We start from the raw sequence: 25,487 nt of genomic DNA on the forward strand, positions 1-25,487 counted from the left end.
AGATGCAAAATTAACTGATTAGGGAACAGGGAACTCATTAAAATAGCCTTAAAGACACCTGTCAAAATAATTCTCTTGTTTAATTTGCAAGGATGACATCGCGCCAAAGGTGTGGTGAGTTGGCTTTAAAGCACTGTACACGCCACAGTGCTGCAAATCAATTTTATATAGTGTGGACTAGTATTACAGCGCTTCATCTCAAAATCAGGTGTATTAGAAAAGGATATGTTAGTGAACTTAACCTACAGATATTACAGCACTTCATATGAAAACCAATTGTATTACAAAAGGACGTTAGCGTGCACTTAACCTAAAAAAATGACAGCGCTTCATATGCAAACCAATTGTATAGCGCTTTATATAAGTACAACTTGTATAACAAAAGGACATTTTTTGCAAATGAATTGCAACACGCTGAAGGTGTGGGGAGCTGGCTGTAAAGTTCTATGCATGCTGCGGTGCGGGATCTTGTTCGCGCTATATAAAACTTTATAAATAAAATAAAATAAATCGGGGAAAAGGTGTGGGGAGCTAACTTCAAAGCTGTGCACACACAGCTGAGCTGCGTGTCTATTTCATATATTAGAAAAGGACATGTTTTTTGGCACGTCAAAAACATCGCGCCGAAGGTGAGGGGAGCTAACTTCAAAGCTCTGCTGCGGTGCAGCGTGAACTTTCCTTAAATATATTACAGCACTTCAAATGAAAACCATTGAAAAAAAAAAGTGCAGGCTGCATTTTAAAACCAACTGTAACAAAACAGCGGCACAGAAACAAGTACATTCTCAAAACAAACACGTACAGACTGCGAATAACAAAAGAGTGCAAACTCACAAAAGGAGCAAGCTTTGAGAATTATTCATGTGTAACTGCCTGAGAGAGCCCCATGATTGATTGGAGGGGGCGGGGTGAGACAGAAGAGCGAGTGTGGTGAAGGAGCGAGGGAAGAGAGACCTGAGAGGGAAAGCAAAACCAGCACGGCACTCGTGAAAGGGGGCCGCGCTGAAACTAGTTAGTGATCCTGCTATGTTTATAATGCACAGTACCATAACTTCACAGCAGTGCTGCTGTAATTATATCACAGTACTGGCATCCCCCAGCTAAGCTCCCGTACCTATGACTTCGAACCTTAAGATGCAAATGGCTACAGTCGCACATTAGACACGTCTTAATATAGCTGCAATATTATAATGGCACAGTACCTGCACTTCTCAACGGTGCTGCTCTATCTATATTGCAGACAGTACATGGACCGTAAAATTAACACAAAGAAGCTCGAGAAGCACTTCACGGCACTAACGCTGCTCTTCTGTGGGAGGAGTGTCTTACTTGTTTTCACCCTGAGGCTCGGGACGACCAAACTTCGTGCGCATGCTTTTGATATTAAGCATGAGCACAAACAAGGGGGGAGCACATACAGACTGGGAGCTGCAAACGGGGGTGTGACTTAGAGGCAGCAAAGCTCACGGCCATGTTTGAATGGAATGTGAGTTAAGAAGCAGAATGCCTCGGATGCTTTAACAAATTAAAAGTGAAGGAGTGCGTTGTGCTTAACAATTAAAAGTGAAGGCAGCTGTGACAGTTAGAAACAAAAGTGAATGTGGGATAAGTGAAGGCGGCCGCCGCGTTTAGATGTAGAAGTGAAGGCGGGCTCTTACTTACTATTTTAAAGTAAAGGCTGCCCTCACGCTGAATATTTAAAAGTGAAAGCGGGCGCCGTGAGGAGTAATTAAAAGTTACAAATCACGAGGTGCCCAGTGCGTGTGCCTTTTAAGCATGCTGCCTGTACACAGAGCGCGCTGTAGCAGCAGCTGTCACAAGAGGAACAAGCCCAATCCCCCTTAAAACAAAGCCCAAAACTAACTACCATCCTATCAAAAAGAAGCCTAAATGCTTATGGACTGCGAAGTAGTGCTCAGGAAACATGCAGTAAAGGGGCCAATAGCCGTGGAAGGAGACATGGCTGTCATAAGGCGGGACTAGCAGCCTCTAAACCAATTAGAAGTCAGCATTTAGAAAGGAAAAAGCCCCAAGCCAATGAAAAAGTGGGTGGGGGAAAGGGCGGGGCTTCCCTCACCTATAGTGTATACTGCATGCCTCGCAAAGCGAGCAGCGCATGCGCTGCACCGCTAGGCGAAACTTAAAAAGTAACTCTGAAAGGGTGAGCAGTGGAATATAACTTGGTAAGAAAGCAGTTCTTGGTCACTGTCCAAGGGAGAGACAAGCCCATGAAGAGAAAATGAGCTGGTACTTACTGACCAAAGAGAAGTAGGGACTTTAAATTGAAGCTAAAGCCAGCTTATGCTAAGCAAATTTTCTCGCAAGTGACAGTGTATGCACTGTCTCAAGCAAGATCTTATTAAAATAAACACAAGTCTACTACTTAAAAGAATGTGTTATCCAATAATGCCCTCACTAGCTGCATCACATGGTGACGCAATGAAAACAAGCCTATATTGATTAATGGCAGTAGTGACAAGATGCAGCTTACTTATTTTTGCAGCTTCTCTCTGAAATGCGCAAGTAAATGCGGGATAAATTTGTCTTATTGTTTGTAGTCAGTGATTCAGGACAAAGGCTCTTAATAATGCCATGCCACTTTGCAAGTTGCTCAGTAACTGCACATCTGATTTCAGAATTCTGAAATGCTGAACATTCGGTTTCATTTTTGATCTTTCCCAATTATCAGAAGCAAACCAAAGAACCCGTGCTGGATGTTCGCAATCCAATCTTCGCTGCTGTAGCAGGCATCTGACATTTGACTGCCATGCCCTTCTTTTGTGTTCCGTTCCAGACATTTCCTGTCCGCAAGAAATGACGGATTTTCAATGGCGTCCCAGTTCTCCTCTTGTCTCGGGAATGCAGGCGGCCCGGCTGCAACCATGAGACACTGGAGGAGATAAGCCCTAATTGCAAGGCTGGGGTGTGAATGGAAGAAGCAACAATCTGTACCTGTGAGCGCCAATACATACTGCATACTGACACTTGGTATGCAGTGCAAGGTTGGCTGGGTTTGACTGTTTCTAATGAATCAGGCTAGTGGACGGAGCCTGAATTTTATCTGTTTAACTTGATGCTGGTAGTTTAAAGTAGCTGACAAAGAAACCTCTCTAGAACAAGGCGCAAAGTGGGATAGAGAAAGATGAAAAGAGGAGCCTTGTACATTACAGGCACACAGGATGCTGTCAGGAGCCGCCCTCAGCATCACAACTTTGTTAAATCACTGAAACAATTCTTTACGACTGCACTAGAGCCACCCCCTGTATTACGTAAAAAACAATAGCAATGAACTGTCATCATTACCTCAACAGAGATGCTCCGGGCTGGAAAATCTAGTTTTCCACGGTGGAATGGTGGGTGCTCATGGCTTTACAGAGTGTCCGCTCTAGCAGGTCAAACATCACCAAATAAAAGTATTTAAATATATCAAGATTTAAGAGGGTGGGATAATGGTAGCCAAGCAACACTAATCTGTATCGTTTCCCCAAGGTGAGTGTATTTCGCGCTGCTGAAATGCACAGGTGGTGGGGGTGGGGGTGATACACTCATTGCTAATACGGGGTCTGGAACTGGTAGTTCATGCAAACGTGTAAATACAGAAGAACTTGACATATTCCAATTTATGTCAATACGCGATGTAATATGTAGATTTTGGCCAAAATGTCCATAAACTCGCGGTTGGTGCGGGTGTGTAGATAAACCTACGCTGAGGTAGTAAAGCGCACAAATAACACGTGCACCACAGTGTCAGCTTAAACTCACTGGTGAAAGAAAGAAGTTGATGTGTGATTTAACTCATAGTATTAATAAAATCAAGCCCGCTTGTGTGTGAAAACGTCATAAGGGCACATCACTCAGCAAATGTGGTGTTTGAAACTAGCAGTTCATTCAAACGTTGAAAAAAAGCAAAACTTAAAGTGCGCCCGTCTGTTTTAGTACGCTACTGAGGCGTATGATATTGCTTATGGCGAATACGAATGTTGAAACTGCGCGACCATAAGCTAGAAGTTAGAACAAACATGGGAGTGTCAGTAAAATGATTAAATGGTAAACACGTGCATAGCAGGTTGATTAATGCGCTGGTCTAATTCATCCTTAAGTCCCTCGGTACACTGCCCATATGGTAGTGTCTGCTGATTCTAAAATCAAGATTTATGTTAGTGAAACTGCTAAGTTCTTCATGCACCCCAAAGAGTATGGATGAGCCACATGGGACCGGTCTGTGCTTTTGAAATGGCCGCAATATTGCTCACCCTTACATATCCTCTTTGACTGGGCCTGTAGAAATGGGACTACGATGTTGGGACAGGAAAAAGAAACAAGGTCGACATCCAGAAGTGAAAAAAGGCTAAAATAAGCCCAATCCCCCTTAAAAGGAAGCTCAAAACTAAATAAAATCAGACCAAATAAAGCCCAACTTACGATCGACATCGGAAATTTCAAAAACAGGCTAAAAAAAGGCACGCAACGGAGCAGGAGGCAGAACTAACACAACTGTGGCATTAACAGGAGGTGGGAGGGAGGAATATTATATTATTATATTAAACTGTATACCGATATGGCGCCGGAGATGAACACAGGCAAACGGAAATAAAGCAGGAAACCAACCAAAAAAATAGTCCTTCAAAGAACATATAATCAACCTAATGAAACAGTTCTTAGTCCCTGCTCTGGGAACGGATGAAAAAAAGGAAGGAAATAGAGGCAGGACTGATCACTAGCAAGCAAGGATTTTTAAAGGACAGTGACGTAGACAAATGAAAAGGAATGCAAGCAAATGGGCGGAGTTGAACTTCACAAACCATATAAAACAGGTTGCTAAGCTCTGTCTAGGCTCGTCCTAAAAAGTGTGTGGCTGAGTGCAGATCCCTGCGGAACCTCATACTTCAAGGGGAAGACATCTGATTAGCAGGGAAGTGTACAGATTTGAAAAGATCTTTCTTTTAAAAATGAGGTAAGCTAGTTCAGTGCATCACTTTTTATTCCTGTTTCAGTAATCCAGGGTGCAAGGGTCTGTAATCAAACGTATCGAATGTCATGGTCCGGACGGACCCAGGCCCAGGGACTCTGCTAGATCCACCCCCCAGTCGTCTGATGTACCCAGCAAACACGCTTCTGGATCTCCGACCTGAAAAAAACCTAGGTTGTCGTTACATTCACGATACAGGTAAACCCTTTACAAGCTGCACGCGCTGCTACCCAACCACTCAGACCCCAGCCAACCCCAGATTACAGCTGGGTCTTCTCAACTGTCGCTTCCTCCCCAAGCACGCACTCGAAATCAATGAGATGATCCAAGATCAAGGCTTTGACGCATTGTTTCTTACGGAAACCTGGCTTTCTGACAGCACCGATGGGGACGTTGTCACCGCCCTTCCCCCAGGCTACCTCATCCAAACCCTTCATAGACTCAGAGGAAGAGGAGGTGGGTTGGCTATAATCTACAGGGAACATCTCACCTGCAGAACCAATGACGCCAAAATTGAAGACTCCGAAAGCTGTCACTTTTCCCTCCAAACCTCCCCGACGCACTCCCTTTCGGGACTACTTATCTACCGCCCTCCGGGTACTCTTGGGAAATTCCTCAACGCAGTCACCGAAACGGCTTCCCAACTAACCGCCTCCGTTTCCAACTTTCTTATCGTTGGCGACCTTAACCTCCACTTCACAGATCCCACTGACCGGTCTGCCTCTGACCTACTAGTGGACCTTCTGTTACTTAATATTCGGTTGGTCAATAACGAGCCTACCCACGACAAGGGTCACCTCTTAGATCCCGTTCTCACTAATGTCGCCAATATCACCACCAGTCCACCTTTGCCACTGCCATGGACTGATCACCTTTTAATCCCCATTTCCTGGGAGGCTCCTACTGTTACCACCCAGTCTGCGAAAATCAAAGTCACCGACAAACGGTGGCACAAACTTCTACCATCCGAATGGTCCGACATCCTCTCCAATTCTACTCCAACGCTTTCCTCTGACGCTATAACGGCCGATAAACAGTTTTGCTCCTGGATCACATCCTCTTTGGACACACTCCTCCCCAAAACCGCCACCCTCAGACACCAAACGTATACCCTCAGCCCCGTGGTATACTCCAGAGCTCAAGTCGCTACGGCAGGACTGTAAAAGAGCTGAACGGTCCTGGAGGAAGGAGAAATCCAATGCTAATAAGGACGCCTACTCCACCTCCCTATCAGCATACAAATCTTTAATCGGCAAGACAAAAAGTCTATTCTTTCAGGAAAGAATCGAAAAAGCTGCCTGCTCTAGCAAAGAAACCTATACCATCCTGAAAGAACTTCTCAAGGTCCCCGACCCCGCCCCGAGAAACCCCCAGACCCAAAGGCAGACCAGGAAAAATGCCATCAGCTAGCCAGCTTCTTCCAAGAAAAAATCCCAAAAATTCTAGACTCCATCCCTTCTACTAATCCGAGCGAGATTGACGATCCCCCCGACACTCCGATCTCCCCTCACCTAACCTCCTGGGGACAAATAACCATCGAAGAAGTCGAGAATGCGCTCAAATCCATCAAAAGCGGTTCTCCTAGAGACTCCGCACCGCTACGGATCCTCAAGGAAGTTGCTCCCATCATCACTCCCCCCTCACCCATCTGATTAACGCGTCTTTTCAACAGGGAGTCGTCCCCCCTAGTTGGAAAGCGGCAGTCGTTAAAGCGCTTCTAAAAAAACCCTCCCTGGATCCAGCGGAATTGGCCAACTACAGACCAATATCCCTCCTCCCCGGGACCAGCAAGATTGCCGAGAAACTGGTGAACAAGAAACTTTCCCAGTTTCTTGAATCCAATAATCTGCTAAAAAACTCGCAGACAGGTTTTCGCCCAGGACAGGGCACCGACATCGCCCTCCTGGCAGCAGTGGAGGAGGCCAGAGCACTCTTAGACGAGGGAGGATCAGTGGCAGTGATCCTCCTCGACCTGAGCGCGGCCTTCGACACCGTCAACCACCAACTCCTGATCAAACGGCTCAAGAAGGTAGGAGTGGAAGGCACCGCTCTATCCTGGCTTTCCTCCTTTCTGGCCCAACGCTCCTTCCCTGAGCCCCACATTGTTTAACATCTACATGTCCCCATTGGAGGAGGTCGTCACCCCGTTCGGAGTGAGCATTGTCAGTTATGCGGATGACACTCAACTAGTTGTCTCCCTATCCCACCCTAGTCAACAGCCTGCGGACCTATTCAACTGCTTGACGCAGATCCAAGGGTGGATGAACAACTCAGCCTTAAAGCTGAATGGTTCTAAAACAGACATTCTCCTTCTGGGTCAGAAAGGACTCACCTTCCCTTTGAACATCTGGCCACCCTGTTTGGGCCCCCCCCCCTGTCCCCAAACAGGAAGTAAAAAGCCTGAGAGTATAGATTGAAACAGACCTTTCATTCACCACGCAAGCCAAAAAAGTAGCCGGTACTTGCTTCGGGCTACTCAAATCGATGAGAAAGATCCTGCCCCTACTTCCACCCACATCGCAAAGACTTCTCATCCAAGGCCTCATACTGTCCAGGCTCGACTATAGCAACGCTATCTACCTTGGCGCACCCGAAGCAACCTTAAACAAACTCCAGAAAATCCAAAATGCGGCTGCCCGGATCCTCACGAACACCCCTGCCAGAGCGTCAGCCAAACCTGCTCTGAAGCTCCTTCACTGGCTCCCAGTGAGGGAACGAGTAATTTTCAAAGCCTTATGCCTGGCCCATAAGCTACTGCAGAATCAAGGCCCCCCTATTTTGAGGAAATTTATAAAACCTTACAAAGCCCCTAGATCCCTCCGATCGGACAAGGAGTCCCTTATCATCCTGCCCAGATTCAAGAAAGCCCGCACGGGTGGAAGACGCTTCTCGATCCACACAGCACGCCTCTGGAACGCTCTCCCCCGAGACCTGAGGAAAGAACCCAACTACCTGCGCTTCAGGAAACGGCTTAAAACTCACTTGTTCCCTTAATTTTAACCTTCTTCCGTCTGAAACTTGTTGTCCCCCCCCCTTTTTTTCAGCCCCGAACCCACAGGTGTAGGGATCTTTAGCGCTGGGATACCTCAGGGTGACTATGCGCTCTATAAAAATTTTAAATAATAATAATAATCGTCAAATCAAGGAGGGTAATGGCCGCTGCACCTTCTTTGTCCAGCAATAGTTCTAGCTCCTCTGCTATTTCTTGTAAAGTGGTGTTTGAGGCATGTGTGCTGTAGATACACGTTTTGCATACTCCTGTCATCTAGTGTTGGGTCTGAATGTTTGCAAGTTGTTTTTCTTCGAAGAAGTCTTTCCAGTCACAAGGTAAGGTGACTTCTCCTTTTCGGTGATGGTGCGCATGAGCATCGACTCCATTTTCCACCATCATGTTCGGACGTGTATTGCTGTGCTCCGGTTCGAAAAACGTTCTTTGGGTTCCCCTCAGTGCCAAATCCACTCTACGGTATTATTTCTGCACACATTTCGGTGTTCTCCGTGTATCGGATCGCTCGACAAACTCTCAATTTTTGATAAAAAAAAATAGGGGGCAGAAGTCGGCCCTTGCCGCATGGGGCCAGGCTTCTGCCGATGGAACGGACTCCATTCCAGTTGCCCCCACATGGGCCCGACACCGTGGTACACCACCCTGTCAGAGCGCTCAGTATTTCAACATCAAAAAGCTACATCTCGCCTCCAGTCACCTCACTCAGAAACATGGAGAAATGAAGCATCCAAATCCCAAGAAGCTCAAATTAGCCATTTGGCTCCTGAATCTATAGAGTATGGGTATTCAAATTTACCACAGACTTTATGACTATTCTAAAATGAGCAATACAACCTACTACCAGAGCTTGCTATGCAGCAAAATGGAAACGGTTCGTTGTTTACTGCAACAACAAAATTCAACCTCTATATGCTTCTGTTCAGAGCATTGTCGGTTTTCTTTTAAACCTACAGCAATGTTGTCTAGCTTACACATCTATTAGGTTGCACCTTGCAGCAGTAGCTTGTATTTGCAAAACAGATAAAATAGGTCTTTGTTCAAAGTTCCTGTCATCAAAGCATTTATGGAGGGCTTAAAAAGAGTTCTACCACTAAGAATTCCACCGGCACCAGTGTGGAATCTTAATGTTGTACTTACAAGACTTTTGGGTCCACTCTTTGAAGCGCTACATAAGTATATGTCCTGTATGGATTATAAAGTGCCCTTGGAAGGTTGCATTCCTCATTGCAATCACTTCATTAAGGAGAGTTGGTGAGCTACAGGCATCAGCTCTATAAAGATAGGGTAGTGCTTCGCACCAATCCCAAACTCCTTCTCTAAGTGGTTTCTGATTTCCGTATTAACCGATCAGTTGAGTTACCTGTGTTCTTTCCTCAACCTGATTCAGAAGCAGAACAAGCTCTTCAAACACTTTGTATTGTATTATATCGAAAGGACAAAAGATTTTCGTACAACAAAGCAACTGTTTTATTTATACCACCTCACAAAGGCAATCCTATTTCTAAATCTGGCATTTCAAGATGGGTTGTTAAGCGCATTTCAACTTCTTATGCAAAACCCAAAAGAACTTAATCTATACCCCTAGAGTGCATTCCACTCACAAAATAGGGGCATCTATGGCCTTTTTAGGTAACATTCGATTAGCTGGCATTTATAATGTAGCAACCTGGTCTATACCACACACATTTACCAAACACTATTGTTTGGATGTGTTAGCACGCCAACAAGTCAATGTAGGTAGGGCAGGCAGTGCTAAAAATACTTTTCTAGACAACTGCAACATCTACTGGTTAGCCACCGCTTTCGAAGAATACTGCTATATAGTCTATGCAAAGCATGTGTATCTACTGCACACATGCCTCGAATGGATAATGTTACTTACCCAGTAAGCATCTGTTCTAGGCATGTAGAGATGTAGATTCACATGCCCCCACCCTACCCACCGGGCAACTGTAGTTGTTGCAGTTCTCATTCACGTCAACTACGCATGGACATCTCTTTACTACACTCACTTACTCCATTCTCACCCTCTTGCGGGAAAACAATCTAACAATGGAGTCGATGCCCATGCGCACTATCACCGAAAGGAGGAGGATCCTTACCTCGTGACTGGAAAGATTTCTTTGAAGAAAAACAACTTGAAAACATCCAGACCCAACACTAGATGGCAGGGGTATGCAAATAATGTGAATCTACATGCCAAGAACAGATGCTTGCTTGGTAAGTAACGTTATCCTTCTGTGCTTTGGGTGAAATTCTGCTGATAGGGGTTGTGAGGGAAAGGCATCGGTAGTTTAGGTATGTTAGTGAGAGGGTCTGTTTTAAAGATAAAATGCCTGATGTGAGTGTGCATACCCAACATCCTGTAACCCAAAAAATTGATGTTTTCTTTTTTTTATTTTAGCTTTTAAAAGAAAGAAAAATTGAACTAGCTCATTAATTACCAGTGATCACATAATATGACCCTTGGATTTATGATGTAATCACAGAAAAGTTCCATCATGTGACGCTGACCAGATTTAGAGGAAGCTACATTATGACTGTGATCTGAAATGACACGATGAGAGCTAAATACTGTAAAATAAACTAGTTATTCTTAGCTCAGTGGCTTGCATTAACCTTGCTCTTCAATATCTGTTCAGTGAAGTAAGCAGCCTGTTTTGTTACGTGAAGTATCCATTTGAAACTGTTAGGTGTTTTTCTCAAGTTTGTTCTAAGAGTCTTCATGGGTTAGGTGCATTTTCCTAACACCACCCATATTCTGAATACTTTATGATACTATGGGGCACATGCATCAAAGTAGGCTTTTGCGAGTCCTTAATTGCGATTATTAAGGAATCGCAATTAGGGACTTTCCGAAGGCTATGCATGTAGAAATCGCTATTAAAATAGAGTTTTCTAAACATTCCTTAATTGCGACTCGCAATTAAGTAATGGCTTCCCGTTCATTCTTATGGGCCTACTGGCCCATAGGAATGAATGGGAAATTGCATGCGCAATTTGCGAGTATTAATAGATACTTGTAAATTGCGCATCCAATTTCAAGGGTGCAAAGGTGTTAAAATAACACTCTGTTGCACCCCTCAAATTGTGATATGCACCCGTTGCGCACACACATGCCCCAAGTGCACGCGTGTGTGTAACCTGAAACCTTGGAAAATGCACTTTAGTGCATTTTTCAAGGTTTTTGCAAAATACAGACCAGAGTAATTTCTCTGTATTTTGCGGCCCCAAATGGCGAATTCGCGATTTCTAAGGGGTACATACATTGCATTTAAGGAATCGCAAATTGCGATTCCTTAAATGCAATTGCAAATTTAAGAAATCTCAATAAATTATGATTTCTTAAATTGCAAGTGCCTTAAACTGTGATGCATCACAAAAGCCCTTTTTACGGGCCCAAACAGCCCATTTATGCGAATTGCACCGTTTGCGCTCGCAAAAAATGTTGATGCATGTGCCTGTATGCAAATAGCGGGAGTGCTCTATACAAAGGCATAAGATTAAATACATCCCTTCCCCCCCCCCCCCCCCCACCCCCCCCCACCCCCCAGAGCGCACACATAACTACATCTTACATGGCCTCAGAGTTATTTTTCAATTTGAACTATTGGTATACATACAGTGAGAGAAAGATGTTTTCTCACCTCCTTTAAGCACCATTGTGGTAATAATCTTATTTTTACCATTTGTACTATACTAAAAAATATACAAATGTGTTTCAGTGAACACGCTCTACATAATATGTTAACGGTCCGCATTTATTTTAGCTCACTGCATGTATGTTATACATAATATAAGGGTTGATAATGTGTGACTGGTAATTATGGTGGGTTGTAGTTCTCTTCGCCTGGTACAATCACCAATGTGTTATGCCACAGGTATTGCTGAAATTAGAACACAATTCAGATGGTACTTGAGTGTGTCATGATGCGGCATTGCATTATTCAGCTGTAGCTGACATTTGGTACTAAGACGTGTGTCACTTAGAACATAAAGGGGCTTTTTAGCCAGCATAAGCCCCATCCTGCAGCTTGTAATCTCATTTTTACTGTTACTTGACTTAAAAACACCGGCATGCAAAGTAAAGTGCACCTGGCTAAAAAGTCAGCATCGACTTGGGGTGTTGCACATGCCCTGTGGCTGTTTGACAGCTGTGTCCAACCTCTTTTATACTTTTTACCACAATCTATGAAATAATAGTAAACCAGGCAGCTGAGCTATTAGGGCTATATAGGAATGATGCCTGTGAGCAGAAAAATACAGTGTAGGACATAATATACTCTACTTTGCAAATGCCTCTTCGTATAGATTAATGCTACAGAGAATGTCCTTTCTTTTCCATATAGCTCTAAACAACTGCCCCTAATCATACCCATTACCAAGCCCCATGTTCCCAGCGTACCCTTTCTGCCATTTAGTTGAGTACACCGCTTTGCTAGTTGGAAAATCTCAGACTCGCGCCCCTCTAATATTATTGACTAAGCTACACCCCTGGCTGGGTGCAGTATTATTTTGCCATTAATTGGGAGTTGGATGTTTGGCCTGAACAGATACTTGGCCCAGGAGCAGACCTCCGCTATGCACATTTGAAGGCAGTGCGCAGCAAGAGTTGTCCACCCTAATAAGGGATGGGTATAGATTCAGCGAGCACAGAAAACAAAGCGGTTAATGCCCCCTCTTATAGTGTATAGTTCACAGTTCACACCAGAACTCATGCCCTCACCATGTTCTGCTCTAGGCAGACCGCTTTCTTTTTAAGATATGTATGTCATCTGCTAAGGGGTGCTCTGAGCATTTCAAGCTTTGCCCACGAGCTGGAGAGAGGTAGATTTACCAAATCTCGTCCTTTCTTTCCCAAAGGCAGAAGGGCGAGCTTTAGACCTGTACTGGTGGAGGCTATTACTTCAACCATCACCCTCCCCAACTGCATCTCCAAACTGAGGATGGCAATTATTTGTACCTACTGTCTTGCCTAAGGGTGAGGTTCACTATGTTCACGCCACTCCGCTTGCCTTGCAAATGGGCAGTAGGACAGAGTAGCCTCAAAACCTGTGGCGGCCCCCCTCATACGCTCCTTGAGCCACAGCAAAGCAGGTTCACCTGGCATGCCGTATAGTAGTCTCAAAATACTGCAGAAGAACGGGAAGCAGGGTAATGTAGATCTGTTCAGATCATCTAGTCTTCATTTTGAACAAAGTGCTTTGGTAGCTGTAAGCTAACCTCTCCGTAGTCTACCCGCTTTAGGCATAAGATGTCACACTGTTCCCCTCATTAAAAAATGGGGCTATTTTGAAAACTGGACATTCCCTTGCTCGACAAGATGAGGATAGAAGGATGGGGACAAAGACTCCCCTTGTCTGGGCAAGGCGTGATATTTGTTTTAAGAAATAAACCTGACCCTTGAGCGCAAAGCGTGAGGCTGGGGCTACACACTGCTACCATGGTTGGGCAAGGATGGGATAGTTCTTGTGTGTGAACGTGCCGCTCATTTTGTGCAAATGCTAGTTTATTCCTAAATCTGACCAAAGAATATAGAAGGCCTTTGAAGTTGGTGACTTTTTGTCTTGTGACAAGTTGTCTTTACTTAAGACTCTCCTGCTTTATATATTTTCAGGTGAACCAATTAAGTAAGCATTTCAAGATTCTACCCTTCTCGCTCAAGAAACCAAGCACAGATTGACTAGAGGAGGAGGAGAAAATCGGCCTAAAGACTTCGGAAGAAGTGTAAAAGAAGATGCCTGTAAATACTTCCGCCATCACCACATATGCCAGATACTCCCTAAACAGTCATTAGTCTACAGTGCACAAAACACTTCTCCACTGGAACACTGGACTTGAAAGGATGAAAAATTGTTGGCAAAATTAGTTGATGGGAGCAACTTCAAAGGATACATTACTACTGTATGTACGAGACCAACTGAATGTCCTCTTGAAGATTCATTTTGGGCATTTTTCCTTAGTGTAGTTATTTTTCTTTTATTCATGAAGCAGGTTTGGGAACAAAGCTCATTGTTCAGCGTGCAGAATAGTTGTGTTTCATGTGCCAGTTAAGTCACCACCAGCAGCATAAACTGGAATTATATATAATATAACAGAAGCCAAAGGAAGAATTTAATTCATGAAATAGAGGATTTCCAAAGCACAAGTATGGCTTTCAGTTGCCTTGTCCATCTGTACTTTTTCTTCACCTTCCTTTTGTACTGCTGAGAGGAAACCACCTCCCAGTCATCAAACACCCTTAAAGGTCTTCTGAAGTATTTGATGGTTTTAAAAACGTAGTCATTTAATATGGTCTTGAGGTATTGTGTTTTTGAGCTGTTGTTTACTTGAAAACTACATTAGTTTCTAATACGAAATGTTATCATTTTTGAGAAAAAGGAAAAGGAAATTTACATTTATAAGACTTATATGGCTTACCTTCAATCAAGTTCCAAGACCGAGCCAATCGCTTTGACATTAATGAAGGACTTACCTTTATCAATTAAGAAACGGTGTTCGTTCTCAGTTTGCGATGTATGAGGTAGGTACATGTCTCAACTGGCTCATTGGTTGATCCTTCCTTGTGTTGCTTCATCGAAAGTCAGGGGTGGTTTCCCAAAACTCAAATTGTAATAATTCTTGACAGATTGAAAATAGAAACATACTTGATTTCTATTCGTCATCAGAGTAGATTGCATTTTCTGGGATGTAGAAAAACCTTTTTACTTATAAACAAAAAACACTTTGTTGGCTGGCTTGGCTTCTGAATCTTGTTCCATCTCTTACTACCCAGCGTTTCTCCTATTCAAAATGGGATTCATTGCACTGCTCTTCAGCAGCTGAATTCTCTCTAAAAATACAGTGGTTTTCTAAAAACAATCTTCTTCGCTCACGCTTATCTCCTGCACGTACGTGCTATTTCACAGCTGGAGTATTCAATCCTCCCATATCGATGAAGGTTTATTATCAGTGTCTTCAAGAGTGCAACAGGTAAACCCAAATGTGCTTTCCATAGCCAGTTACCCAGTCGACGTTTTTTTTTTTTTTAAATTACCACTGTAGAAGGTATATTCTAGAGCAACTAATGTTCTCTGTCATTGTGCTTCTCACTAATGAAAGCAAAATAGGAGAATGCTCATGTTGTGCTTTTTGAGGAAACCGGTACGTGGATGATCAATAATTGTATAGTCCGGTTACTGTTAATCTTCTGTGCGATACTTCTGAATATTAAGGTTTTGATTTCAAATTATTAAAGCAAAGGTTGAATATGTTACTCAAACACCTCCAATGTTTTGGCATCTAAAGAGACAACCTTTTAAAGATTTTATTTTAGGGGATTTTTTAAATCAGTTTGTGCTTCTCAGCTCTGTGTTTCAGGCTGACCGATTATGAAAACACATCTACATACCAGATCTAAAATATGTAATTATATTTGAATTACTCAGAGATCCAAACACAGATCTGTTTGTATGACTATTGTCCATGTTTCCAGGTATTCCAGTTCAAGTTCTTTTTGTTAAAAAAAAGCACTTCATGAAGCATGGATCATTCCAGTACTTTGTTAAGCTTGTGATCTGTTCATGAATGTTTGAAAAACACATTTTAGATATTTCACATGTTCTCAAATATTTGCTCTTACTCACGGAGATGGCATAAACCATAATTTCTCCTAAATGGCAGAAAATACCAGTTATGCACATTTTCTCTCTCAGTTGTCAGTCATATTTGCTTTTGTCAGTGCACACTAGAGTCTTAAGCCAAGTTATCTAAGCTGCTGTAATAAGACGTTTTGCAGTTTTTTAAACTTCATGTTAGTTCTGTTAAAAGGTTGGTAGCTGTGGTGGTGGTGGTGCAAATCTTTTGCCGATTTTTTCTTTCTTCAGTTTTATTTTTGTATTTTCCCCGAGCTTGAATGAAGAGTGTATCTAAACCCTTTTAATTTTGGACAGGGTACACTTGGAGGTAACAAGCACGGTTCTGAAATGTATTTTACGTATAATTTAACATGCAGACCACTAATATTTTTTGTCAAATACTTGCTAGTTTGAAACAGTGTTCCCTCGTCTGGTGTGGACCTGTCAGCCGTATTAGACATGCAAGAGGACAGTATGTACTATTTAAATTGATATTTGTTGTATTTTTGGGGAATTGTAATCATTGGTATTCAAGTTTGTCAGGTATGAAATCCATAAGCCAGATTTCAAAATAACTGTAAATATTATTTTTTTTTTAAATGGAACTTGGTCCAAACGGCGCAATGCAAGTTATCAAACTAATTTTCTAAATGATCTGTATTTAGCTGCAAATGGCGGGAATTGTATTTCTTTTCTAACATTTTATTGTCTCCATCGAGATTCAGAAGTAAGTGATTACATTTGCATCTTTTAAATGGTGTTTCATTACACCTACATAAAATCACATTTAAATATTGAGGGTCTTCCTGCTTTGCAGTTATGTGGCTGGTTTTGTTCGTGGATCTAAATTGTCTGTCTGCAAATTGTAAAGGGTCTGAATAGAAAATTATGTATCACCTGCTTGTTAACATAGAACAGGCATCCTTTAGTTTTTTCAAGCTGCCCCATTCCAGGAGCCTTCTGTGATACTTGATGCATTACCTAATGTAATATGAAATACCTGCTGGACTCTGGATAAGTCATTATCACTTTGAACTCTGTGAAGACAAAGTATCAACTGTAAAAAACGAAAAAAAAACGAAAAAAAATAGTTTGATCATTTGTGTAGTCGAATATATGTAGGAGACCATTAATTTATTTGTTTTTCTTTCATCTGTACAGAGAGCAGCACACATAAATTATATTCTGATTATTGGTCTGTCTTCTATTTTATACATTACTATCATTTATCTGTTCTGTACAATTCAATGTACTTTTCTTTTGGAAACGGAATCATACATGGAAAAAGCCTTTTGCTGTTTCAGAAACTGGTGCCTTAGCCTGTTTGCACCAAAGCAAACAAATATAACATAAGCTAAGAATATGATTCCTTTGTTTTATTGACAGTAGAGATTCTGTAGAAATATGCTAGTCATAATAACATAGCAAGATCGAGGGGAGATGTGTCCATTTCAAGGTTTCAGTGGCAGAGAAGATCTGGAAAATCTAATATTAAGGACAAGACATCATTAATATTTTGATTCATTTAATTGTATTCATAAATACTTCTTCATTAAACAAAGATCAATAGCTTTATATGGTTTTGCAAATGATCTTTTTATTACAGTAATACCGTACTTGGTGTATAATAGACACTTGTATTTAGAGCATTTATTTTGAAAAACACTTTCATGTATGGTTTCCTTTTTGGAAGTGCTCTTCCTGGTCAACATCGTCAATGTTGAGAATAATAGTCTGATGCTGTTCTTTTTAGATTTTCCATCATTTATAGGAAAGATGAATGTGATCCCTGAAATAGTTTAAATGTGTAATTAAAAATGTATTTCAAGATGTTGATATAATAGGGTTGCATTTCCTTCAGAAAGGATTTCAGAAGCCATGGACATAGTAGCTATTTTCAAATCAAATGATTAATTGACGAGTCTGTGCTGTTTCCGAGGTTCATTGTTCCCAAAGGGGTAATTGGCTAGCTTTTGTCAACACCTCTACACTCCACCACAGGCTCTTCCTTGAAATGTATTAACATTACATCAGCACAGTCTATGGCCGAGCCCACAATTATTTTTAAATAGGTACATCTCTCATTTCTTACATTAATTTCATTTAAAAAAAAAAGATTTTCTGAAGTCATGTTTATACCTAATGGAAATGGAATTGCAATGCATGTTTCTTGCGGTTGTAGCCTTTGGCTGAAAGTCACTTTTTTCACCTTGAAAAGGAAAAACGATCCTTGCATGGCAAGATTTGTGCTAGTTTGTGTTGAAAATTAGGAGTGAACAAAATGTCCTTTTTCCCACCTGCGCTATGTGGATTCCTAAGAGGTAGGGATTCGAGAGAAATGCCTGCAAAACAAATATTTCTCATTCTGGGCATTGAGGAATGCAAGGTTCAAGGATTTCTTGTACCACACATGACTGTCGGGGACCAGCCAGCCTTCTTTACGTAATGAAAATCTTTTTATGTTGCCTGTAATAGCTGGCCCCTGGCGGAGCTCTTGAAAAGAACTTCCTCAGCAGGCGAGCAAGAGTGTGCCGCCAATATGCCAAGACAATCCTACAGGCAGACCTTGTACACAGACTTGCTGTTGCTGGGGAAGTTGGTCAGAAGTGCTCTGTGAGGATCTGGGCAATGTAATTACCTTAATGCAGTAAGCTTTAAGGTAAATACATTACCTATCCCCTCATAGTGCTTCAAAAAGCAACTGCGCTGTCCGCTCAGGTCGTTGCAGCCAATTCCATTCCACAGGCAGAAAAAAGGGAAAAATTCCTGTTTCACTTTCCCTGTGGGAATTTCTTACACCACTGTTGAAAATGTCCGTAGGGTCTATAGTGTTTTGAAAAGAGTAGGGCAAAGTTTTTAGGAGTATTGCTGCAAAAGTGTCTTCTTCCATAAATGTTAAGCTGAAGAGTAGATTTGTTCACTACCCCAGCAAAAAATAGTTATGAACCTACATTCATTGGGCAGATGTTGATTAGCATGATTTCCCACTTTAAGGAAAAGACGCTTAAGATGGAATTTGATTACAGTGAGTCTCGGCTCTTCCGTTCTTTCACCATATAGAGTACATAGCTAGTCAATGTTAGGATTCCAGGATATCCTTGGGCTACAATGGTTCATGAAATGCACTGAAAAATGATAATTCTCTTTTCAAAAATGTGTATTGTTCTTCAGTAAAATAAAAAAAAAGTGGAACTATTACCCGATAGAAGTCTTAATTAGCATATTCATTGAAATGTTATATTGTGTAAGCTAGAACCCTTTTCTATTCAATATCCCTTTGTCTATGTGGGCCTGCTCTGTGTTTTTACTCATCAGGGAACAATAATATTGTTAGTGGTGTGCACCTTTTATGCTTGCACAATGTACTGTTCCTATGAAGCTGATCACCTGGTTTCTACACAGTTGTTGCAATGAATACTGTATAGATTATTAGTTTGTGTTGTGTTTGAGACAGCCTAAGCCTAAATGTATTTGTGATAGACTTTCCTTATGAGATGAATGTTTGCTGCTCATGGTGGTTACCATTTTTAATTCGGTCTATAGTCTGATAAGGTTCATTTTGATATCTTCAACTCTCAGATGCCTGCTATGTCCATTATTAAAGGGCTAGATTAGCACTGTATCAAAAGAGGATGAGGGTGAATCATGCCACATGTGCATAAAAGTGTACTGTGACCCCAACAAACTGCTTATACTAAAACACTCATAATATAATGAAAGCACATGCCTGAAATATTACTCTGTGCATTGATGTGCCTGCTACGGATAACTGTGCAATCTGTGGTTCAGTAAAGAGAATTCCCAGTGATGATCAGTCATCATTGATTTACGTTAATAATGTTATTTATCTGCGCTTTCAGTCTTCAGTGAGTTGGAGCTGTGAGAAAAGTGTATGTTCATAAATATTGTGCAGTTGTGCTCCCCTTTCATTTATGAAAATGACATGACATTTTGTAGATTATTTATGTTGATTGCACTGCCTGGCTGACAAATGATTCAGAAGGTAATTAATCTTAATGTCTGTATGACGCAAAGCGTATTGTGTGTACTTTCATATACCTTCACCAACTTTTCTTCAGGAAAAGATTTGCAACTATATTCTGAGGTGTGTTGGAACTTCAAAAGATGTTTGTAGCAGTACAATACATTAATGTGGAAGTGCATGTGCTTTTGTAAGGTGAACTATGATAGGAAAATAATTTTTACTTCCTTTATTTTTTAAGATCAACTTTTTCATGACATCGCCACATATTTTTTCTTTTGTAAAAACATTTTAGTATGAAACCGGTTCACAAACTTCAGTCTTTACAACCGCTTGTAGCAGTTTGTTCCAGTCTAATGGGGCATTATGGTGTAGATGGCAGTTTCTAAATGTGTGACATGAGTAGGCATAATCATTTGCATTGAGCAAGAAACATGATTTGTGCTCATATAAAACTTGCATTTTCCACTTAGTTTATGCACATTGCTACTGGAGCTAAATGCTGGCAGATGAAGTTTTAAAAACTTTTTATTAAAACACTCGGGCATTCTAAAGTCCTTGAGCCTCTATTTGCCTGGGATTGGAACTTATGTTAGTAAATGTTATGCTCTTCAGCCTTTATTTGGGTCGTTCCAGACCACCATATGTCTTTACTTAACCCTTTCCATGCTCTTGACGAGCTCAGCTCGTCATGATGCACGGTTGAGCTGTGCTGATGACGAGCTGAGCTCGTCATGATCAATGGACCTGACGATAAGTCAGCATAGGAGGGGAAAACACCAAGCAGCCAAGGTGTTAAAATCTAAACTCCCCATTGATGATGGTCATGCACTGGCTGAAGAGAACCCCAATAAATGGAGTGACAACACTGCAATGTTTTACACTGCATTTAAGTTTTCAATGGCAAATTATGTCCCAGCACAACTATTATATCACTTTATTTATGTTTCAATTCTTTACATTTGGCATATTATTTAATGCAAACCTAGACAGTTGCTTCTAATCCATCATTTACTACATTTAATACAGTTAGTATAGTCCATTGAACATTTATTAACTTGTAATAAATGACATAGCACTTTTTATAGGCAGCAGAAAATAATCAAATGGAGTATGTGCCAGTATTTACTTATTTTGCTGTTTTTTATTTTTAAATCTTTTTTCCTTAAACAGCTAACTTGAAAGGATGGTAATCCAGTAAAAATGTTGGTTCACTTCACCCTTAAGAGGTCCGGTTGTTCCCCACGTTTTATGTAAAAAGAGCCAAGGGGTCTTACCAAAAAGATTTTGTGATGTCCCTCTATTCAGTGGGCTCATCATATCGTTCTGTGTAAAATGATTACCAGTTACAAATATTTAGGTCTTGGCCGAGTACCTTTATTCATGCCAATCCTGTATTCTGCATAAAAGCTACAGCGAGAATACTCACCCATCAAATCTTTAAAAAAAACAATGTGCTTCTGTGCATTCATCCAGACTGAATTGTTAAAAAATAGACCCCATTAAACAAGTAAAAAAAGGGGGCACTGGGTTAATGCATAGGCAGAGATTCAGGGGAAAGTGACTACATTTATCTAGAAAACAAATCAAACTGCCTGAAACAATTTCTTTACCTTGGCAGACTATCTCGCCATATAATGGGGATGCTTACCGCCTCATCCACGAAGTCTTAATGAGTGTACATATCTAGACGCCAGGGCTATGAATAATCCGATATCGGACATGATTTCATAATATCAAAACATATATAGTTGATTTATTATACGTATTGTCCTATAAAAGATACCTATATCTGTACACATCAACCTGCCGAAATGTGACTAAAATTCATAAAAGGAAAAAGTGCCCCTATATATCAAAAGAATACCTAATTCATACGCGATTTAATGTGCCCCTGATCCCCATACATTCATTCAAACCGTACTCTACAATCACACCAGCGTACAACCACGGAACAAGACAAAGGGAACAAAACTACTATTGACGACAATGAGTACTAATGAGATAACATATATGCATAAGATAGCAGCACAATCTCTTTCAAAATACAATTCCTTTACATAGGTAAGTTTTTTCAATAATTCAAGTTTTTTTCTTTAGCTTATATGACATTTAGAACTGTGTTATTGCGTCTTGTTTATTGGACCTACGCTGACGCGTGTTTTGGTGAAAGACTAGCAGATATGATCACACCTTCAGGACGTTTAGAGGATCAAAACTTGGGACAACAGAGAGGGGGGCTATACATCCACTGACTTCTCTGGTTCCTGGCGTTCGATGAAATCCGGTAGGAACACTTTCACAGATGGAGAAAAAAAGAGGGGGTGGACAAGCAGATTTGCCTCACTATTAACGCAAATATCCTCAAGCTTGTCATCAAACGCATACTTGAAAGAGAAAGTGTGATGAGGTGTGAATGGCACAATTATGCATCAGGTACAGGGCGATGGAAATCTTGTATACTGGACTCTTCAGCGAATACTGACAAAATGTTAATTCTTTCATTCTGGTTCAACTTATCTAAATCAAGTCAGAGTCTACACGCCAGAGAATTGATGGATGCCTAGTTGTGCCATTCTCTTACCTCATCACGCTGTCTCTTTCGAGTACGCGTTTGTTGACATACTTCAGGATTTTTGCACTCATAGTGAGGCGAATCTGCTTGTCCGGACCCTTTTTTCTCTCCATCTGTGAAAGTGTTCCTACCTGATTTTATCGAACGCCAGGAACCAGAGACACCAGTGGATGTTTAGCCCCCTCACTATTGCCCAAAGTTTTGATCCTCTAAGTGCCCTGAGAAGGTGTGACCATATCCGCTGGTCTTTTACTGAAACATGTGTTGGCGCAGGTCCAACGAACAAGACGCGATGACAACAATGTTCTAAATATCATAAGAACTAAAGAAAAAAAATTATTATTGGATATTTTATTCAGATGTTAATATCAACTACCAGATTTTGAAACAGATATCCTTTCTTTTTCCAGTGATGGAAACACGTCGCAGCTACACCAAAAAAAGCTCTTTCGTGACTTGTGTGGTAAAATGTGCATCCAAAAATGTTGTCCCCTGTTTTCCAGGTGATTACATAATCCCAGAGATATTAGAATCCATAACCTTCCGGACAAATAACCTTTTCTGAGATATGCAATGTGGGCCGCTTATTCGCCTGAACATATGTGCTAGCACTTCATGCCCTTGCAGTAAGCAGATGCCAAATTTGATCATGTAGTACTCTGAATCAATCCTGTTTTGCCTAGCTCCAAAATACTCTTCCCAAATGTCTTCTGCATGGTGGTCAGGTGAAAAACAGTCTTATTTATAATGTTTAGGATATGAATTGTAGTTATGACACTCTCAATCCAGTAGTCCTTCATCCAGCACTAACACTAACCCTATGCCATCCTCAAATCTGCTGCTGCCACCATCAGTAGATTGTGTTTAACTTAGAGGTGATGTGTAAAAAAGATATAGTTCTAGTATGAAGTGGACATAAGACCGGCTTACAATGTAAATTAAGCAGATCTGAAGTTCTGAATCTGGTTCTGGAGGAAGGAGAAACCCTTTAAACATCAAGTATGTTAGCCTTCTGTACATGATTGCACAAACGAAGAGTTCTCACACGGCAATAGTAAAACTGGAGAGAAATTTAGAGGAAAAAGTTTTCCTTCATAATGAGGCCCCATACTGCTTTGGTTAGAAACATTGTATTCTAATTCTTCTGAAATGTCATTTTTCCTAAATGCAGGTGCAGGTATTTGTGCCCTATCACAACAGCAGATTGATTGACTTCGGTTCTTATGCCGAACTGATTGTTTTACTTGGGTGTGCGGTCACTGGTACAGTAGAACTTGAAATAACAAAAAACATTTTAAATTATTTATGTAAATAAAGTCTTTATTTCACAGACCCGTTTAGAAGAACGTTGTAGCATGCCCAAAAATTCAACTAAGTGCCTAATTTAGAGTTTGATGGTCGAGTTACTTCATCACAGATTTGATATCCTGTCTGCTTTATTATAAATGCCAAATAATCTAATGCACTTGTTATAAGGCAGAGAGCATATTAGTAATGTTTGTTATGAAACAACCTATCTGCTAATCTGTAAACCAGAGCCTAGGTTCTCTTAGTCACTTGTTTAGAGGGGAGTTGAATATCAGTTTTCTCTGTACAATCTTTTTTTCTGATATAGCAATCTATTATTCATCCATGGTGCATTTGTGCCCCCTGGTGATTGGACCAAGGTACTTCTACTTATTAGTTGATTTTAAAGGTGCACTCCTAATCACTATTGTTACACCTTTGAACCTTTTTTAAAGATAAATTTTATGAATGCAAAAATCTCATAGGACCCTTTTGGCAAATCTTTGTCCGTTTCCTAGAGGACATTAAAATAATTGATTGTCTAATAATTTCCGAGTGATTTCTGTGACCTTCTGTTGTATTACTTTTCTAGTAAATAATGCTTCATTGCTGGTTGAACGTTATATAAGGCACTCTTAGAACTGGAATCATAGACTGTCCATACTAATAACCTTAAGAAATAATCTCAACACACATAACAGATTGCTTAAAAAATATGTTGTTTAAAGTGTTATTGTAAGAACAATAGGAGAGAGGTCACTTTCAGGAATGTATGACACCACTAGTATAGAAGCCTTGGATAAAGATCATGCTAAACAGATTGTGTCTGTAAAATGTATTTCCTTTAAATCTATATGTGGATGAGAGTGAATGTCTTAAGTATACCATTCCAGTAAACCTTCTGCTTTCACTCAAGGTAATTGAAGCCTTCTAAGTAATGTAATGTGACATGAGAAACAGTCTCATGAACGTGACCTAGAAGTTGCTCTTGTTGAACACTTCATCAGTGTTTTGTTCCATCAGACTGAACCGATGTAGCTGCAGGGAATATCCCATTAGCAATATGGGGATTGCTATAAAGACATATTTAACTATTTCCTATGGTGGTAGCATTGTATTTTTAGAGCAGAAGAGGTTTCAACCACCATTGTTGGTGACACTTTCTTTTTTTGTAAAGAGTACAGACAACCATACTTGGATTTGCCAGTAGAACTAAGATTTATCCTCCACATACAATGAAGCATAATCACGCAGTGAATGTGAACCAGCGTTGGCTGCTAATTAAAACTTTGTTGCAAAGTTGTACCGTCATAAAGCTTCTGAAGATTCCTGATGAATATAAAATGTTTAGGATGGGGCATTGGTATGATGAAGCTTATTGAAATTGTTGCTAGAGCCATAGGGCATATGAAGTCTGTAACTTTACCAGGAGCATTTGGTTTTGAAACAGGATAGGTGTACAAAGACAAAAATGATCCTGAAATTGTTAATACGTTTTTAGGTATTGTCAATGCTGACTAAATAAACTCTTTTAAGCCTGCTGTTTACTGTAAATTTTTTGTTTGCATTCATTTTCCTCTTTTCAGTAAACGGAGGGTAGACCGCTAGAATGCTAAGCCCTTTTTTGCTATTTGGGTTACTTCTCGCTTATGCCTTAATAATGTTTTCTTCACATAAGGCATCCACACCATATTTGCGTCCTTTTTTTCCAAAATCCTGGGGGTACCCAGTGTACAGGAATTTCCCTGGGCGCGACTGAGAAAATAGCCAAAACTTAGTTAAATGTCTGGTGAAAGATGGAGGGAAAAGTGCTTGGGGGACTCTCATTCACTGGTTTGATCCATTCCTGTCTCGGGCACTGCAACCAGCCACTCAAAGGGTAGCGATTTTATCAGGACAAGTAGGGAAGTGCAGAGTGGTAGAAAGCTTATGAATCCCTGTGACAAACCTCTTATCCGTCCTGGTTGGAACTCAGAATGACTCTACTGCTAATTCTGGGATGTAGGTATGGCTCAATGTTCACTATGGCCTCTTGCATCCTTCTGTTTTTT

The 25,487-nt window shown here is 41.0% G+C and overlaps 1 protein-coding gene across 1 annotated transcript in view; it reads left to right on the top strand.

The window, feature by feature from the left end:
- SELENOI (selenoprotein I) overlaps positions 1-17,167 on the top strand; it is a 257,585-nt gene extending 240,418 nt beyond the window's left edge. Inside the window, exon 10 of the mRNA XM_086928070.1 lies at positions 13,594-17,167. Within this exon, the coding sequence (XP_086784196.1) occupies positions 13,594-13,707 (114 nt within the window). The 3' untranslated portion in view covers positions 13,708-17,167. The remainder of the gene's footprint in view (positions 1-13,593) is intronic.
- Positions 17,168-25,487: the final 8,320 nt, after the last annotated feature.

This window comes from Lissotriton vulgaris, chromosome 6, assembly GCF_964263255.1.
Source record: "Lissotriton vulgaris chromosome 6, aLisVul1.2, whole genome shotgun sequence".
NCBI lineage: Eukaryota > Metazoa > Chordata > Amphibia > Caudata > Salamandridae > Lissotriton > Lissotriton vulgaris.